The sequence below is a fragment of the Talpa occidentalis genome, unplaced genomic scaffold (assembly GCF_014898055.3).
Source record: "Talpa occidentalis isolate TD23 unplaced genomic scaffold, MPIMG_talOcc4v2.1 talOcc4.2, whole genome shotgun sequence".
Classification (NCBI taxonomy): Eukaryota; Metazoa; Chordata; class Mammalia; order Eulipotyphla; family Talpidae; genus Talpa; species Talpa occidentalis.
The window spans coordinates 145,581,904-145,601,066 of NW_023602073.1; the positions used below are offsets into that span (position 1 = coordinate 145,581,904).

The 19,163-nt window shown below is 51.3% G+C and overlaps 1 protein-coding gene across 1 annotated transcript in view; it reads left to right on the top strand.

The window, feature by feature from the left end:
- Positions 1–1,369: 1,369 nt before the first annotated feature.
- CNKSR3 (CNKSR family member 3) overlaps positions 1,370–19,163 on the top strand; it is an 88,224-nt gene continuing 70,430 nt past the window's right edge. Inside the window, exon 1 of the mRNA XM_037520632.2 lies at positions 1,370–1,460. Coding sequence (XP_037376529.1) covers positions 1,409–1,460 — 52 coding nt within the window. The 5' untranslated portion in view covers positions 1,370–1,408. The remainder of the gene's footprint in view (positions 1,461–19,163) is intronic.

The following is a 19,163-nucleotide window of genomic DNA, read 5'->3' on the forward strand; positions in this document are numbered from 1 at the left end:
CCACAAATATTTAATGAATGCAGTGGCAGGCACATAGGAGGCCTTCACAGATGCTGATGGAAAGAATTAACACCAACCTCACTGTTTACTCTGTGCTGGGTGTTACCAGGGAGGTGGTAGGAAGAGGGACAGCAGAGAAAGTTGTGTGCCATCAGGGTGGTGCTGCCCTCAAGGGGTTAACAGTCTGCAAGGGAGGCTGATGTCCCTAAAGATGGTGATTGAAGGCAGGGTTTATTACGCGCTCACAATCCCCAGCTAGGAGTGTGAGGCACAGCCCCCTGGAACCCGAGAGGGGCTACTCGAGGTGGAGGCTTGCAGGAGGGGGGCGTGGCCACTGGATTTAGGATTTCCCCCCAGTGCAGGGTCCCCGTGAATAGCCCCATGCCTTTGCACGTGGCGGGGCCCTGTCCCTGAGCCGCGCACTCGCCTTTTCTTTTTATCTTTGATTTGGTTGACAACTTTCCATCACGACGCGTGACTAATCCAAAGGGGCCTGAGCTCACGTCGCAAATATGAGTATCATAATATGGCCACGTCTCACCCCAACTTCCCCAGGGGTGGCGATGCCTGTTCGTCGCGGGGCTGAAGGCTCAGGGCCGCGTCTCGGGGGAGCAGCGAGGTCGCCCCCGCGCCAAGCAAACTCGAAAGCAATTTTGCTTCTTTAAGAAATTTAAACCCCGGAGAGGCTCGGCCGCCGAGCTGCGGTCACCCGAGGCTTTCAGGAGGGTCAGAACAGGCGGGTCCCCCGGCCTCTCCGGCGGGCGTCTGTTGCTCACCCCGAGGCCGGCCGTCCTGCTCCCCCAGGGCCCGGCCCCCCCGCGCGTCCCGCAGCTGCCCCCAGGAGGGACAGCCGGGCCCGGGAGAGGGAAAGTAACCGGACCCGGGCGCCGGGGCCGCGCTCCCGCCCCCGAGTCTCCCCGGGCCCTCGGCCCCGCCCCCCCTTTTATTCCGAGCGCGGCGGGCGGCGCTGAAACTTTGTAACCCGAGCGCGCGGCGCTGCGGCCCGGGGCGCGGAGGCGCTGGGGGTGCCCTGCGCGCGGACGGGGACCCCGGAGCGGCGCCGGGAGCGGGGCGCGGCCCGAGCGCCGAGGCGGGTCCGGGCCGGGCGCGGGGGAGCGGCGGGGGCGGCCGGGCCGCGGGGTCCCGCGCCCCGCCCGGGCCGGGGTCTGGGGTCGCCAAGCCCCGCGCGCCGCGCCTGCCGTGGCCCCAGAGCGGCCGCTGCGCCCGGCGCCGGCGGGGAGGAGGAGCCGGGGTGGCCGGGGGCGGCCGGGGGAGGAGCCGCGGGCGCCCCGCGTGCGGGGAGAGGCCGCGCGGGCCCCGCTGGCCGCCCCTGCAGCCCCGACCCGCGCGCGGCGGGCGCGCCCTCCGGACAGGAGCCGCGGGCGCCGCGCACCCCCGGCCGCTCGCCATGGAGCCCGTGACCAGGTGGAGCCCCAAGCAAGTGGTGGACTGGACGAGAGGTGAGCGGGCCCGGGCCCCGGGGCGGGGTGCAGCGGAGCTGGGTTTTGGGGGGTGCTCGGCCCCTCTTGCGGGAGAGCTGAGTTGGGAGCAGAGCGCGGAGACGGCGCAAACTTCCTCGGAGTGGCCTGTGCGCCCTCGCTCCGGTGCAGCTTCGGGGGTGCTGGCGCGCGGGCCGGGGGGAGCGCCTCCTAGAAACCGAGGCGCCCGAGGGGCGCCCGCGGTGCCTCGCCCGGGTCCCTCGCCCGCGCCGCGGCCACGGTCCCGGGGCGCACGGGCACAGGCGCTTTTGTTGGGAGACGGCGGGGCGGGTAGACGCGCCCCCGGGCTCGCCGGGCCGGGCCGGGCCGGGCCGGGCCGGGCCGCCGCAGCCGCCGGGAGAGGCGAGAGCGCAGCGCCGGCCCAGAGCCTGGAGCTCAGCTCCCCGGGACGCGGCGGCTTCTGCCCCGGGAAGGCGCCGGCTCCCGGGGGCGCTGTGGCTGCAGGCGCCCTGGAACCCCGAGGACCGAGGAATCTAACTGTTTCGAGCCACTGTTTTGGGTCAAACAGTGTTGGGATGAGGAGAAGACTCGGGGGCAGAATCCTGCACCCTGAGCTGGCTCGCTGGGGTAGGGACAGGAGGCGCCTCTCGGGCTTTCGCGCGCCTCTCGGGGTAGGGACAGGAGGCGATGGAGGCTCCTCAGGCCTCTCCTGCCCCTCCGCGGCGGTCAGGTCTGCCAGAGCAGCCAGAAGTCTCACGGGGCTCCCACCCGCCCTCTCTGTTGCAAGTTACTCTTTCTTTCTTTCTTTCTTCTATTTGCTCTTCCAGATTATTCTCAGTAATAAGCAGCGTTGGGCAGCGCCTTACAGTTGGCCGGGGACCCTGTCCCTGCTCCTGGCCTTGCATCGCAGCAAGCCGGGGAGGCGGGTGACCCTGGGAAGGCCAGGCCGACTGTCAGGCTGTCTGTCCCCCGTGCCTGGGGCGTCGTGAAAGCTGAGCATCTGCGCCTCTCATTTCTCTTGCCTGTTAGAGGAGCATGGGTTGGGGTGTCGGGGGTGTGGGGGGTGCGGATTATGGGTTGTCTGGGAGGGTCGCTGGGCTGGCTGACCATTTCTCACTCCTGGGGGATGGGGTGAGGGACACACTCTTTCCTAAGGAGTTTGTCTCAGGACCAGAATGTCTTCGTCCTTAAAATGAAGTTGAAAACAAATGTTTGTCCAGGGGTGATGAGGATGGCCCAGGTAGAGTAAAATTGGGTCCTCCGTGTTTCGTGTTTGGCATGAAATGTGAACTTGAAAAGCGTAAGTGCCCTGCCCTGTTTTGAAATGGGATGAGTTGTCCATCTGGCAGCTTGCCCAGACTAAGTTGGTTAATCCCTTTTACCTGTGTGTCCATCACAGAGGCAGTTTCAGAAACTGATGATTTCAGCAGTTTTTTGACAGGGAGGGTTGTGCGCGCTGCCCAGTGTGGTAGCCAGGGGCCTTATGTGGCTCTTAAGCTGTCACAGTCGCCTCTTCAGAATTGTGAGGGGCTGTGAGTGGCCAGCACACATGTATGTGATGACTTGGGAAAAAAAGAATGTAAACAGTTGCACCAATTTTTTATACTTAATGCATTTTGGAATGAGTCTTTCGGTTACATCGGGCTAATACATTTATTACGAAAATTAACTTCACCTGTTATTTTTTTTTTACCTTTTTAAATATGGCTCCAAAAACGAAAAATTGTCATCATGGCTCACATTTGTGGCTTGCTGCATTTCCCCTGGGCAGGACTGCTCCAGCCTAGAGAAAAGGTTACGCAGATCCCCCTTTGGCTTTTCTGAGGCTCTGCCAGCCTACTTGATAATGTACAGCCAGAAAAATGGTAACAGGCACACAAGATTATGGAGTGAGATCTTCACACCCTCAAGATTTGCTGGTTTTTTTTTTTCCCTTTTTGGTCCCTCTTGGGGCTGCGAGAGGGAAAGTGTAAATGCACTTCCTGTTTTGTTTGTTTGGCATTTAAAAAAAGAGCAGATTAAAATGTTTTTGGTATCCAGTTGCTTTGGGGTATTATGAATCAGTCGAGACAGCTTTCATCTAGGGAAAGTTTCCTACTGCCCTGTGAGAGCAATTATAGGTGGTTCAGTATCTTGGAGCTGAAGCTGTGGACACTGATTGGGTTACATACCTGCGGCTGGCACTTGGCAACTTTACACAGAATGCCATGCCCTTTGGGACCCTAAGCACAGCCTCACTGAATGACCTGGATATTTTCTGTGTTAAAATCTGAAGAAGATAAAAGGAGCAAATGTGTGACTGGTTCTTAGATGGCAAGAGGCGAAATTCTGCCACATTGCATGGCACATTACTTGAATATTTCTCATTGTAGTATGACAGTATTGACTTTTTAATAAGCTATTGACTTATGCAAGCTGGTTTGTTTATAGGACTATTTTTAGCTCTTTGCTAACCTCTGTACCCAAACCCTACTTTATAAATACATCCTACTGATAAGCTGTTCTTCATGTAGACTGTGCCACTCCTGGTATTGCGTGAGTGTGGAATGGTGATCATGAGTCCTGCTGCAAACTTCAGGCTTCCAACTGCCTAATCCTGGCCACGACCTCCACCTTGCACTCCTGTTGCTGTGATTAGGCAGAGGCAGCATTGGGAAGAAGGTTGATATCTACCGAATGAATTCATCTGACTTTTAAGTTATTATTTTTTATTTTTATAACTTTCACTTGTATTCATCTCTAGGCAATGCTGTCACTCATTTGGTAATATTAGCAGATCCTCAGTTCCTGTTAGCAATGTGGCAGGCACATTGTAGAAGTATTAACTTATTTAAAATGCACAACTCCCTTTGAAATAAGAGCAATTATTTCCACTTTGTAATGAAGGAAACCGAGGCACAGAAAGGTTGAGTACTGTGACAGGAGGTGACAGGAGTGGTAAGTGGCAGAGCAGTGTTTGAGCCAGGTGGTTTGGCTGCACTCCACCTCGTCTTCCCGGGACCTTGGCTAGGGCATTGCCAGAATCTTCTCCGAGGTGGTGAGTAGACATTTGCGGTTCCCACGGTGTGAGTTGTTAATGTCCCGTGTTAGTGGAAGAGAGTTGTCCAGCGTATTGGGGCCTTCTACATATTCTGTATCTATCAGGAAGGCAATTTGCAAATCAAATTAATTCCTAGTTCATGGCGCCTTACCTTTCAAATAATTCAGTAAAGATTTTTGCAAAGCAAATGATCTCCTACAACTTGCATCATATAAGAATAGGGTGAGCTGGACATAAGAGAAAACACTTATTGGGCCTCCCCTGGTGGCGCAGCGGTTGAGCTCTGGGTTGCGCAGCTGCCCGCAGCCTCTGCAGCGCCGGTTCGATCCCTGGCCGCTGGGTGAGGGTCCCACATGGCGCGCAGACCTCTCCTGCCGCCCGCTGCTCCCCTCAGCAGTGTACTTCATCAGTCTGCCTGCTCTTCTCTCCGCTCTGGCTCTGGTGAATTCTCTCACCCTCCCGTAGTGCTTGTATAAATAAATAAATAAATCTTAAAAAAAAAAAAAAAAGAGAAAACAGTGATGTAGCCAAATAGATGCTTCACTTTTCTCTTGTAACTGAAGTCAGGGGATAGGGATTCAGGATCTTAGGGGGTCTCCATGCTGCTTCCACAGGTCCCAGCTCCTCTGCCATCGTGTTCAGCCATTCCTCGCATGTGGTGTAGCTTGTGGCTTCATTTCCAATTTAATCCTCAATGTGGGATTTAATCCTCAATGTAGGACGCTTGATCCCGATCTAGGATCATGTTCTTGTTCGAGGTGAGGGAGAGAAGACCCACAGCAGACTAGATGCTGGTAGCCAGGTGCTCCCCTTGGACGAGTGCTCCTAGAAGCTCCATCATGGGACTTGGCATACAGGGACTTGGCTTACATGTGCTCTGGTGACCCCCTCATCCAGCAAGGGAGTCTGGTTACTGCAGCCTTTTTTTTTTTTTTGTAAGTTGGGTACCTTGTGACTCTGAAAACATTGGAGTTTGGAAGGAGGGGGTAGCTGTTGACAGGCAGCTGGTAGCTTCTGACACAGTAGCTTACAGCTCGGGGTGGATCGCTCAGTTCTCAAACTAGAGCGCACGTCCCTGTTCCCCACTTATTCCAGCCCTGGGCTCTGCCCTGGTTTAGAAAGTGTCTTCATTCCTGTTACGCATTCTTGGGTAAAATCTTAGCTTATAGGAGGCCTTTGTCTCTAAGCTTGACTTAAATATGGGACGCTGCTTAGTGACACGCGGCCGCCTGAGGGGCGTTTGTGCTTTCGGGCTACTGGGGAGTGTCTTCAATGCGGAAGGCTGCTTCGTCCTAGCGGCCGCGTCCTGTCCTCCTGCTGGTCAGCCTGGAGCAGGCGGGCATCCTGCCCTGGTTACTGGTCAGCCCGGAGCAGGCGGGCATCCTGCCCTGGTTACTGGTCAGCCCGGAGCAGGCGGGCATCCTGCCCTGGTTACTGGTCAGCCCGGAGCAGGCGGGCATCCTGCCCTGGTTACTGGTCAGCCCGGAGCAGGCGGGCATCCTGCCCTGGTTACTGGTCAGCCCGGAGCAGGTGGGCATTCTGCCCTGGTTACTGGTCAGCCCGGAGCAGGCGGGCATCCTGCCCTGGTTACTGGTCAGCCCGGAGCAGGCGGGCATCCTGCCCTGGTTACTGGTCAGCCTGGAGCAGGCGGGCATCCTGCCCTGGTTACTGGTCAGCCTGGAGCAGGCGTGCATCTAATCAACGTGCTGCTGAGGGAGCACAGCCAGAGAGCCCTGCTCCGTCCTGGCAGAGGCCGGTCACCCTGGCCACCCGGTGCTGCTGGCAGGGGTAACATTTCCCCACTGCCCGCCATGAGTAAGGGGCTTTCTGGTGCGTGGCCTGGGCCATGGCATTCGGGGCATGAGGCTGTCCTGTAGCCACGTGGCCACCAGCACTGGCCCCTCCCTGACGTGGTTGTTTGCGTGTGGCGTGTCCACCGTCTCCAAGCTCCTTGCGGTGGGGCACGGCGGGGTTGCAGTTCCACGCTCACTTGGAGACCTGGCGGTGGCAGGTCAGCCGTGGGGGGCCTCTCTGCTCTGGAGCCCCCCTTCCTGGCCAGTTCTTTTGGGAACCCTGATCCTGGTTAGGTTGCACTTTCTCCTTTCACTGCTGCGGTCGCTGGCAAGGGAGAGCCCTTCCTTTGGGCAGCTGTGAGGCCACCATTTGGCCAGAGTTCAGAACGCTTCTCTCCACGCCACTCCTTCCCGGGGCTAGTCTGTCTCCTGGACTCCAGCCATAGAGTTTTCTTTCTTTTTTTCCCCAAAAAGATTGATTGATTTATTTATACATAGAAGAACTGGGGTGTAGGCCAGAGGTGCGGGGGGTGAGAAGAGTCACCAGAGACAGAGTGGGGAGCAGAACAGGCAAATCTAATGAAATCCGCAGCTGAGGGGAGCAGCGGGGAGATAGGCGAGGTCTGCTGCGTGGTTTCTCCCTGGCTGGGGATTGAACTTGTGCTGCAGTGGCTGCGGACAGCTTCACAGTGCTTTGCTCAACCCTTTGCGCCACCAGGGAGGGCCTCCAGCCATACAGTTTTCTTTTTTTTTTTTTTTTAATAATTTTTTTTTTTTTTTTATATAGAGGCATGTTTTCTTTCTTTCTTTCTTTCTTTCTTTATTTGTTTGTTTTTGTTTATACATGCACTGGGTACAGTCAGAAGCGCGGGAGGGTGAGAGAATTCACCAGAGCCAGAGCGGGGAGCAGAGCAGGCAGAAGGACCGAAGTACACTGCTGAGGGGAGCAGCAGGCGGCAGGAGAGGTCTGCGCGCCATGCGGGACCCTCCTCTGGTGGCCGGGGAGCAGCCGGGGATTGAACCGGCGCTGCAGAGGCTGCAGGCAGCTTCGCAACCCAGCGCTCAACCGCTGCGCCACTGGGGAGGCCCCATACAGTTTTCTTAATCATAGTAATAGAAAAACATTCATGGAAGGGGTCCGGCATTGTTGAGAGCTTTATTTAAACTCCCTCATTCAGGGCCTCCCTGGTGGTACAAGGGTTTAAGGCATAACCTATGAATCTGTCCACAGCCACTGTAGCATGTGTTCAGTCCCCAGCCAGGGAGCAACCCAGACCTCTCCTGACTCTCCCGCTGCTCCCCTCAGCAGTGGATTTCAGTCAGTCTGCCTGTCCTGCTCCCCACTCTGTCTCTGGTGAATCCTCTCACCCCCACACAACTGGCCTGTACCCCAGCTCTTGTATGCATAAATAAATAAATCTTAAAAAAAAAAGAACTCCCTCATTCAGTTCTAGAAACTCCTAGGAGGTGGGTGCACCTTTGTTAGCTCTTATTAAAGAGGGCATGTGCTGGGGCTCCATGTTTAGAAGTAGCAGTTCTCCTACACGCTGCCTCTCCCCCACCACTTCTACCCGCCCCCTCCCCAAGCCCCGTTCCATGTGAAGTTGGGGCCCAAGTCTGGGCTCTGGAAGCCATCTCCAGATTTGAATTGCTGTTCCGCCCCTGACTGTAGACTCTCAATAAATTGCTACTCGCTTTTATTGCTTCCCCTTCTCTTTTATCCTATAGCTCCAGGACATAAGTTAGTCTCCCTGAGTGGTCAGGTGTGTGTCATTGTGGATTCCTGTCATTCAGGGGCACAGTCAGTTCCAAAGAGATTTCCTCGACATTTACCAGCCACTCCGGAACTGGGGCTGGAGTTGGAGCTGGTCAGGGAGGTGCTTGGTTAACTCCGTGAGAGCTCCCTTTTGCCAATATCCTGATCCCCCTCTGGAAAAATACGTTCAATAATAAATATGACCTTGGTTTTCGGGTGCCAGATGGACTTCCCGGGAGCATGGGTGTTAGCACTGGCTCCTGCCATTGGCTCTGCCACCCTGAGTATCACCTGGGAACTTGTCAGAGATGCAGCAGCTCAGGGCGACTGAAGCACAGTCTGCATTTTAACAAGATTCTGGGGTGACAGCGGTGGGAGGGTCCCCCCGCTCCCTAACCCCCGCCCCCCCCCAGCACACAGTGTTTTCACACTTTGCTCATAGGTCCTGCTCTCTGATCTGGCATGCGATCAGTCTGCTTTATTTAAGTTGTTGAATGACGACACTTAACTTTGAGGATGCTTAGCTTGGCTCTGAATTAAAGCAAAGCTAAAAAAAAAGCTATCTTAGGGTGTGTGCTTGTATTTATAAGAAGCACCACCTAGCAACAGCATCAGGTAGTTCCCAGTAAACGAAATGAAACATCTCCCCTGAGATTTCTTGCATATGTCTGGGGCCTTGGGAGTTCTCGTAACAACCTTCTTTTAAAGACCTGTGTTGGAAAGGGAGGTGTGAGGTGTTAGTGGGCACTGCGGGTGCAGTTTGTTCTCCGGATCTGAGGGTGGATCTTGGAGGCTGACATGGGCTTTGGACCATGTGCTGTCCATGGCCACATGGGTTCACCCCACTTAGCTGATGTTTAAGGGAGATTTCGTGGTTGATGGGACATGACCCTGAATAGCATTTCAAGAGTAATTAACCAGGGGAGGTCTCAAAATTTGGAAATATAGTTTGGGGTCTCCCCTTGCTTTCCCTCTTCATTTTCATTTCCTGCTATTTCTGGGCTTTTCACCACTGGCTTTGCCAAAACCTAGGCTTTTCATGAACAAACCAAGTTCCACTTTCACGAGTGCTGCAGAGCTCTTTCTCATTGCTTCTCATTTGATGCCCTTTTCACAAGCCAGGGGCTGCACAGCCAGGCTTGCCTCCCCAGATGGGGATCCCGGCTTTGGCGGGGGAGCCCTGGCTTTGGGATCTTCTGTGCGTCCTCCAGTGTCCAAGGGCCAGCAGCTGGGACCAGGTCCCACAGGCTTCTTTCTGTTCTGTTCTCTCCAGCCTCCGGTCTCTCCTCTGGCCAAGTGGGTAGAGTTTCTTTCCTAACAGACAAGTGCGGGGAGCGGCAACTTCAAAGAACCACTGTGCTTCCTGATTATCCCATCAGGACTCACTCACACGGGACACATTCTTTTCCTTTTTCTAAGCACACAGCTTAAGCAGTGCTCTGGTTCACTGAAGGTGAACTTAACGTTAGCATTTGAGAGACTTACTGCCGGTCACTTATGTCAGTGTAGTTGGTTGTGTTATGTTGCTTCAGAATGCCAGTCATTCGTGGAATCAGTCATTTCTCTTTTTGACTCGCAATCTAATATTTTATTTTTATTTTGAGTGCCATAGATTGTTGCCTGATACAATAAAATTTCTATTTGGTAAACGCACATCTACACACATCCATATCTCCATGTGTAAATACACCCAACCTTCTTAAACAACACCTGCAGTTTTTATGGCCTTATTTTTTCCTGCATGCCTTTGAGTCCTCACAGCTTCTTCGTTTTAACTCCTTTGGGAGAGAAGTGCAAGCAGCTTTTTTTTTTTAAGATTTATTTTATTTTATGCATACAAGAGCTGGGGCACAGGCCAGAGATGCGGGGTGGGGTGTGTGTGAGAGGATTCACCAGAGACAGAGTGGGGAGCAGAACAGGCAGACTGACTGAAACACACTGCTGAGGGGAGCAGCGGGCGAGTAAAGAGAGGTCTGCTGCGCCATATGGGTTGCTCCCTGGCCGGCCGGGGGAATTGAACGCGTGCTGCAGTGGCTGCGATTGCTTCATAGGTTGCGTCTTAACCCCTTGCGCCACCAGGAAGGCGCAGCTTTGATAAGCAAGAGACTTTTGGAGACTCAAATAGAACGGAGTTCGAATTCTGTGCCTGGCATTAACTGGTTTGAGAGCTTGAATAAGTACCTTACCTTCTCCAAGCCTGTTTTTATTTTCTCATTTGTCACGTGGAACTGCTGATAACCAACTCCCAGCATTTGAGGTAGCACTGAAGAGGTAACATAGAGGAAATGCTTTGCCTATTGTAACACATATTAAAGTTCACACACTAATTACCGATGATTAATTCATAATAACTCTATGTTCACATGTGCTACAACTGCATTCTTTTTGTTCAAATATTTATAATGCTTTTGTGGCTTGTCGCCACCTTTCACATGCTTACTAATAATTTATGACAGTCCTGTCCCCTCTCTCACGGTGGATACGTGGTAGGGGCTAGCACCCCCATCTTCCGCATTTTCCTGTTGTTTCCTGGGTACTTCCCCTCACTGCTTCAAGGCCCTTGTTGTTCTTAGAGGAAGGTGGTGTCATAGAAAGGCTGATTAGTAGCTTTCTTGGAAAGGGCTTGGGAGGAAGCTTTACTTTGACAAGAAATTCGAAATCTGGCTGCACTTGAGGTGCCAAGGTCCAGAAAGGACCCCGTCATCCGGTGGATGACAAACAACAACAATGATAACAGCATCAACAAAACAGATGACCAAGAAAACATCCACAATGATAAGCTCCAGAAAGAAAACACGGCAGAGCTATGACGGAGAGAGATGGGGTAAGGGATTCCTTTGGATGGAGTCATCAAGGAAGCCTCACTGAAATGGTGACATTTGGGATGGAAACAACCAGAAGAAACCAGCCATCGGAAAATTAGAAGGGAGAGCACTGTAGCGTGGGAACAGCTAGTGTATAGGCCCTGATGTGGGAATGAGCTTGGAGTGTTTGAGCAAGGGAAGGGGGTAGCATGATGAAGAACAAGGACTGTGGTGAGTGGGGATAGGGTGAGAAAGATACAGAGTTACATCCCCTCCCCCATGTAAGATCTTACAAGACTTGGTCAGTTGTTTGCAATTTTTTTTTTAAAAGATTTATTTATTTATGCATGTAAGAACTGGGGTGTAGGCCGGAGGTGCGGGAGTGGGTGTGAGAGAATTCACCAGAGTCAGGGTGGGGAACAGGACAGGCGGATCTACTGAAATACACTGCTGAGGGGAGCAGCGGGGAGACAGGAGAGGTCTGCTGCACCATGTGGGTAGCTCTCTGGCCGGGAATCTAACTCATGCTGCAGTGGCTGGCGATAGCTTGATGGTGCAGTCTTTAACCCCCAGGGAGGCCCTGTTTGCAAATTTTTTCTAGTAACTATGGAAAATGGGAACGATGTGATCTGATTTGTAATTGTGGGCCAGAAATAAATTCAGATTCCAGCTGGGAGGCGTTGCAGTATCTGGAGATGATGGTGCCTTGGACTAAGGCAGTGGTTGCTCCAGGAGTTGTGAAGCCAAGTTCTAGGTAGAGTTGGATGACCGCTCGCTTGGCGTCCTGGGGGTGTGTATTCATGCGCCTTTCTTTGCCTGCCAGTGTCCAGAGAGCTCCCCTCATTCTGGTTACTCTCTTGTCATTTGAAATAGAGAGCCTGATCTGTCTTGCATTCACATACTTCATTCAAATCATTGTTCTTTACTGGCACATTTTTCTGAGAGCTACAGTTTCTGAAGCTGTTTACTCATCTATGAATAGGGGTTTTGTGGAAGTGAACTTAGCCTAGTTTGTTTTCTTTGCCATCAGATGGCTGATGGAACAGTTTTTAACCTGGGGTCAGAAGGGCAAATGTGGTTGTATTTATTAGAGCAAAACACTTCTTCACAACACGGATCAGATGGTGAGAAATGGAAAACTCTGTATGGTAGACTTAAATAGTATTTGAGTCCAAGGAACTGGTGGAGAGATGTGGTTGAGAACAGTTTGCAACACGGACAGACTTTCCTGATTTTGCTTTGGAAAACAGAGCCACCTTCCTTTTGGTCGCGTAGGTGGTATTTTGAGAGATTTTTCAGCAGGTTGGAGTGTGAATGCCTTTCTTCAAAAACATTTAATGCACCATTTCTCAGCAGGGGAGAGACAAGGTAGGTAGTCTTATATTAGAATAACCTGGAAGCTTACTCCCGGTGCATTCCACTCTCAACCCCCTCATCTCCACCCTCCATGTCCTAAGGAGAATGTCTGTTCATCCTCAGAGGAAAACCCCTACGTGTCATCGATCAGAAAAGGCAGTGATTGTAATCGTCTGAATCATGCTTTCCTGAGGAAAACCTTTCCGTGAAAGGAAACCTTCTATTTCCTATTTTCAGAGATTGGCAGCGGAGGGGACATTCAGTGCCTTTGGTTTAGGAGAGAGCGTGTTTCCAGCTTAACTTTAACTTGTTTTACTTGAACAATCTTTCATGTTTTCAGTGTGACTTTACATTCAGTCTCTTAAAGGGCCAGGAGAAGACACCACAAGAACAGGGTGTTTGAGAAGGAGGCAGGCCCTTGGCATGTGGCCGGGGCTGGTCTTCATGCAGCGCCGTGGAAGCTGCCACCACGGCTTCACGAGGACCAGACCCAGCATCCACACTCATCCCAAGGGGCTGGCGTGACGACCGGTGCCATTGATGGAGACACAGTCTACATGCACCCCTGAAACTGTTAGTCATAAGTGTTTAAAAAAGGTAAAAATTCCCTGCTAGTAAGCAGTCTCGAGACACATGGAGGGAGCTGGCTTTGTTATAAGCACCCTGAGGCCAAGTGGAAGACTCTTACATAAAGCCATAAAGCCTGTCTATAAAAAAAGACTCTTGGGCGATGGACACACCATCTCCTAGGGACATGTCACGAGCACCTGTAAATGCATGACGATTGTACCTGGCTCCTGACATTTTTAAATTGAAGTTTTCATGAACTCCCCAGCGCCCAGCCATATGCCTGGGGCGCCTCCCGAACATCCTGTCACGGTTGTTCATGAACTTACTTTTTCAGCCTTAGCATCACCTGGAAACCTAGACATGGAAGTCGTGGGGTCCTATCCCAAATCCACAGAATCAGATTTTCTGGGGTGGGACGCATAAACTCTGTGTTATTAGGTCCCTTGGGCAATTCTCTTGTCTGCTAAAGTTTGACGGTCACTGGTCTGTCTTTACCACCAAAGTGGAGCAGACAAAAATAAATGGGGTAAGCCAGGCTATCCCCCGTAATTCCTATCTGCAGTTGGTTTTTAGCTAATACACACTGACTGAGTAGGAAGGACTTTCCAGTAGGGATGATTGCTACATAGATATTTCAGCGGATGAGGTAATGCACCTAGGCCTGTAGGTGTCCCTTCCACAGAGGGGACAGGGAAGATCTAAAGCTGTTATCCCCATGGGCCGGGAGCCAGCTGCTCCACCCCAACCCCTGGGGATCCTTTTGTGTAGCTCTCCAAGGACTCAGCCCCAGGAAAACACAGAAGGAGGAGAATGTTTTCTAGTCTGAAGGGACCCGTTTAAGTTTTGTGTGGGATTTTCAGACCTTGATCTAATAGAGGAGCAGAATCTAACACCCTCCCCTCGCTGCATTTTGTGAGACAGTGGATAGTTGTTCTCTCTTATTTCGCATTCAGGTTTTGGCTTTGAACATTGCACACAAATGCAGAGAGAAGTGAGGGAAAGAAAAGCAGGAAAGAGAAATCCTTAGAGTGGGAAATAAGTTGCAGCTCAAGGCGAAATCCTCTTTGGTCTTAGTACAGGGACACTGAAGCACATAGACAGGCAATGGGCTTTGAGACCTCATTGCTGACAAAGGCTGAGAGAGTCCCAAATAAAAAAGATGCTACAGAAGTGAATACTGAAGACCAAGAATGGCACCAAGATTTGCAATAGGACTTATAAACGCAGATGTCTACAGGGACCAAGAAGACAATGTCAGAAATTGAAATGTGGGGCCATGGGACACACTAGGGAGTGGTGGAGATTGTGGCAAACTCAAAGACACATTTATTGCTCAGCTTCTGCTGATTTTCTGATTTTTGTTTTTACAGTTTCCAGATATTCTGATTTTGTTTTTATTTTGCTGTTTTGAAATGAAGTTGGTGATATGGAAACTTATGACAGAGTTCCCAGCTTGTAGAAAACTGTCCATTTTTTGATGTAGGCCAAATAAAACACATCTATGGGCCAGTATGAAATTCCCTCTGGACAACCACAGTCAGGTGTGAGTTGTCTAAGTGAGAAACATACCTATAAGATGTGCTAATGCACGTGCCATTAGCTGCATAGTAATTCATCAACTATATAGTAAATCTGTTTGCCACCAATACTTTAATTTTGCTTTTTAACTAATTCCATCATTTCTAAAATTGCAGCATGTAATTTCATGCTGGTTTGTCAGGCCAGAAATACTTGATGGAGCCAACACACCAAATTTCTGTGCTGCTTTGTGGGGCCCATTTTGAATGAGTTGGTTTCAATTGATTCAGATTTTTCTGCCTTCATGGTGCTCTGAATTGGGAAATGAAAGACAAGAAAAGAATGAGCTTTAGTACTTCAATTGGAGTAGTACCCACTCCAAAATGTGACGTACATAGCTTCTCAACAGAAGTATTTTTAACCTTTTAGTTTGCTCTGAAAGTGAAAAGTCTTCAGGTATAGTATGTATGGATGTGTGTGTGTGTGTGTGTGTGTGTGTATTTGAATTGTTAGAATTTTAGTGAATTAACCCACCTAGTCTCACAGTGCCTGCTTGGCAGACATTATCATCTTCATTTAGTGTTAAGGAAAACTGGTCTGGACCTTTCTGGGTTGCATAATTAGTCAGTGCGGTTTTTGAATCAAGACATGTTTGATTCCAGAAATTGGCCTCTTGCCTAGCTGCTCTCTAAGGGGCACAAACATAAGTTTGGCCTGGTAGCAAGTTTGGAGGGCAAACAGAAAACATTCATCAGTGTGTAACAAATTGATCTATTTTAAGTTTAACCTGTAATTTTAGGGCACAAAAAATCCTGAAGAATATGCTATTTCTTTTCTCATTTTATTATTTGATTGGGCTTTTGTAAGTGGGAAAAGATGGGCTTAAAAATATATATATAATTAGGATTAGATGAGATTTGGATGGTGTTTCAATGTTTAGGTTCTAGTTTTAGCATATATGAAACTTCAAGGACTAGGAGGAAGTCCATCAAAATGCCAACATTGGTTACCTGTGGACGAGAGAAACAGGAGACTTTTTCTAGTTCGTATATTGGTAACATGAGTGCCCAGCGGGGCCTTGGCCCCCAGAGGGAGAGGCAGTGTCTGGTGGGGCCTGGGAGTTGCGTGTTGACAGGCAGCCCAGAGAAAGTCTGGGGACCCCAGTTGGAGAGTTACTGACTTTTAGGATTTTGTTCTGAATTCACTGGATCATGAGGAAATAATACAGATGTTTGGAAGGAGGCATATGGTGGACAAACTATAGCAGGCGGGGAGGGCTTTGGAGGTAGGAGTGAATTTTAGTGAATTATCCCACTAATCTCCATGGAGAGGGTGCCTTTAAAAGCGTGCTGAATTCTGGGAGGAGTTGCTTTGTGGGTTCAAGAGAGCGCACCTTAAAGATTGTACCCCAAGAACTGTGGGGCTTTGTAGACGATCCAGCTTGCATGGCACTGACATCTTGCATACACTTAAGAAACAGTGCTCTCTCTTACTGTAGCACTATAATTGTCTCATGTTTTAATGAGGTGTAAATAGCATGCAGCTTGGCGCGGGAAATGTGTTAAAATGGGGTAGTGTTAGCTGAAATTCAACTCCTTAAACTCGAGTGTGAAATGATGCAATATACATGAGTGTGACACCCGGCAGTATTTCTGTACAGCTCATTCTAAGTCATCGCACACAAAATAAAGGAGAAATGATTAGAGCCCTACAGAACAGCATGCAAATACAGATATAAAATCAGCGCTGATAAATGCAGAATACACGGTGGAGTAATCCCCAGGGCCTTGTCCAATGCGTGGGGAGATAAGCAGTTCCGGCTGACAGGCCCAGCCGCAGTGGCTGTGGGGTGGCTGAGCCGGTTCCCTGAGTTCCGGGCTCCCGTGGGTTGCCAAAGCCAGCGGGTGAATAGGGGGACCCACGGGAAGAGAGCCAAGGGTGTGTGCGGTTCTCCAAGGGGCCTGGCACCGAAGGGAAGGGGTGGCAGGTCCTTCCACAGGCCAGACTTCACCCTCTTTCTTCCTCACCATCGGCCTTGCCAGCCTTTAAAAATACATGTGATCTCTGGCGACTTCCTCAGGTAAAGTGAACAGATTTTTGACTTAATCGGCTCAGCTGTGAGGTCATCAGTGAGTTTTCTCATAGCATCTCCCCCAGTGCTGCGCATGATGGACACATCTGAAAACACCTGTTAATCTCTTCTCTGCGATGTTTAAATCCACGCTAACTCCATTTGCTGGGCCCTTGCAAGGGATGCCACGTGTCGTCCACATTAATTCTGGCCCTGGAGATGGAGTTTGTGATGAAGGGCCATGGCCCTGTGGAACAGCGAGAGCGCCCGGCCCACCCTCAGGGAGGACGGAGCCGGGCAGCGGGGGACGCCAGGAATTGCAAGAGTGTGGAGCGAATCAGGACTGGGGAGAAGCCCCCAGGAGAGGGGCCGCTGCAGGAGAGACCCAGGGCAGGAAGACGGGAGGAGGCCGGTGGGACGCAGAAAGGTGTGCAGGAGAAGCTGCGCTTGCCTCTCGGCCTTCCACTGTGCCAGGGACTCGGGGGACACGGAAGGAGACACTTGAAAGAGACAGAGATGTGGGTGACGGGCCCGTGAGGAGGCTGACAGTGGCGGCCCCCATCTTGATTTTGATTTTGCTCTTTTCCTTCCAGACTTGCCCGGCCCCTTCTGCCCCTGTCCTGTGGGCATCCCCCTCAGAAGGTGCCTTAGGCTGTGGCGGCCTTTTGGGCTGGGCCGACCGTGTTTGGCTGTGCAGGTCCCCACCAGGGGAGGGGTGACTTTGGGTGGTTGATTTGGAAACTCTGTTCTTTCTCTCTCTCCTCTCCACTGCGCACTGCTTGTCTCTGCTGCACACCGGTTATATCAGAGTTCCTTTCTGCTGAAGGTCTTTCACACTAGAGTATATTTTCTCTTGACGTGGCGGATGGTAGAACCCACTAGAGTAGACAGGTTTGGGGGACCCAGGGGACCTCTCATTATGCCCATTAACACCTGGGCCCGTGCAGAAACGTGGCTGTCACTCTTCACATCTTCTTCTCTTCGCTGGCCTCCCGCTACCTCGTCTGCTTGCACTGCACCTGCCTCCCTTGCATGCACTCAGCAAGCGCTGACAGAGAGCAGTGAATAAAACAGACCGTGATTCTGCCTCCCGGAGCTGATGTTCCAGTGGGGAGGACATGTAGCTCCCAGACACACGCTGAGGGCAAGGGCTGTGGTGGGGTCAGGGAGGGAACGGGTCGAGCGGGGCAGGATTGCGGGGAGCCCCGCAGCCAACACATGGGAGAATGTTCTTGGCACAGGGGAGAGCAAGAGCAAGTGGCCTGGAGCAGGAGCGGGCCTGCTGTGTTGAAGGAACAAGGCGGCCACTGTGGTCTGAGTGAGTTAGGGAAGATCACAAAGGGGCACTTACTGCAGGGCCTTGGGGATCATCACAGATATTTCAGCATTCATCAGGTGTCTTGGGGACGTCTTTGGAGGGTCTTGAGTCGTGGAATGGAATGTCTCAAGAGATTCAAATTCTAAGAAGACAATGGCTGTTTTGGGGAGATTGAAGGGAGCGAGGGAGGCATCAGGGAACATGTTAGGACGTGACGGAGGACCCCAGGTGGCTGTGCTCTGGGTGCTCTGAAAGATCAGTAGGATTTGCTGAGAGGCTGGACATGGTGTGAGAGGATGCGCATGCAGCTTCCGGTCTGGGAGCTTGGGAGGATGGAGTTGCCATCTATGGAGAGGAGCAATCGTGATATCAGTTCTTGAACTTGCAGTGCCTGGGTGCAGCGAGTGCAGCGGGTGGTTGGCTCTGTATGTCTGGATTAATGGAGGAGGTTGGGACAAAAATGTGACCATTGGGGAATACATGGTGTTATGTCCTTGAGATTGGGTGATGTCACCAAATGACAGCTCAGGGAGACCACAAAAGAGAGGCAACCTGGGTGCTCCAACCTTCGAAAGTCTGGAAATGAGCAGCCAGCAAACATTGCTGTGAAATTGCTGCCAGGGAGTAGAGGAAAACCAGGAACGGGTGGTGAAGGGGGCTGGAAGGAGGCATGGTCCATGGGCCAAATACTGCTCGTATGTTGGGAAGACGAGGACTGCGAATTGATGGATGGAGTCACTGTGTGCAGAGCGTTGGTGGACTCGACGGGGTAGTTCTGGGGAGCTTGGGGTGGGGGCAAGAGTCTGAGTAAATTCAAGAGCAATTGGGGATAAAGAAAAAAAAGAGCAAGTGGAAGAAGAGGAATTGATACCCAAAGAGACCAAAAGCTTAAAGCACCTTCACTGAGCACAGACTGTACGTACCTATAATCAGCTTTTGGAATAGGTAAGTGTGGTAATTAGCTGTTTGATGCACTGGGACATATTACTACCCGGGTAACAGTACCTTGTAGGTTACACAATCTTTTATTTTGATCCTGACAAAGGCATGCGTACAGTGAGTGACCGCACCAGTGGCTTTCACAGAGAAGAGTTATTCGGCAGAAATTCTATTTTTCTTTTTACCAGTTTTTGATAAAAATCTGGAAATGAGGCCCAGTTGGACTCTACCTGAGTTCTGTGTTATTCTGAAGTTTACCCTTTTATGTAAAAGAGATTGTCAGGGATGGATTCAAAACTGGAGAAGAATTCCATTGCCAATGATTTGCCTTTACATAGTGTAAGATTTCTCTGAACTCGCAGAGTGCCACGAGGTCATATATGGCCCATAAATGGAAGTGATTTGTGCCAACAGAGATAAAACTCAGCTTTACGCATCGCCCCTTGAGCACCTGTCGTTGGTAATGTCTTTAGGTGCAGTGAGCAGATCAGGTTCCCTGTTTCTCCAACCTCTCCCTCCAGCGAGCACAGATGGGCCCACAGGGCATCCAGGCACAGAG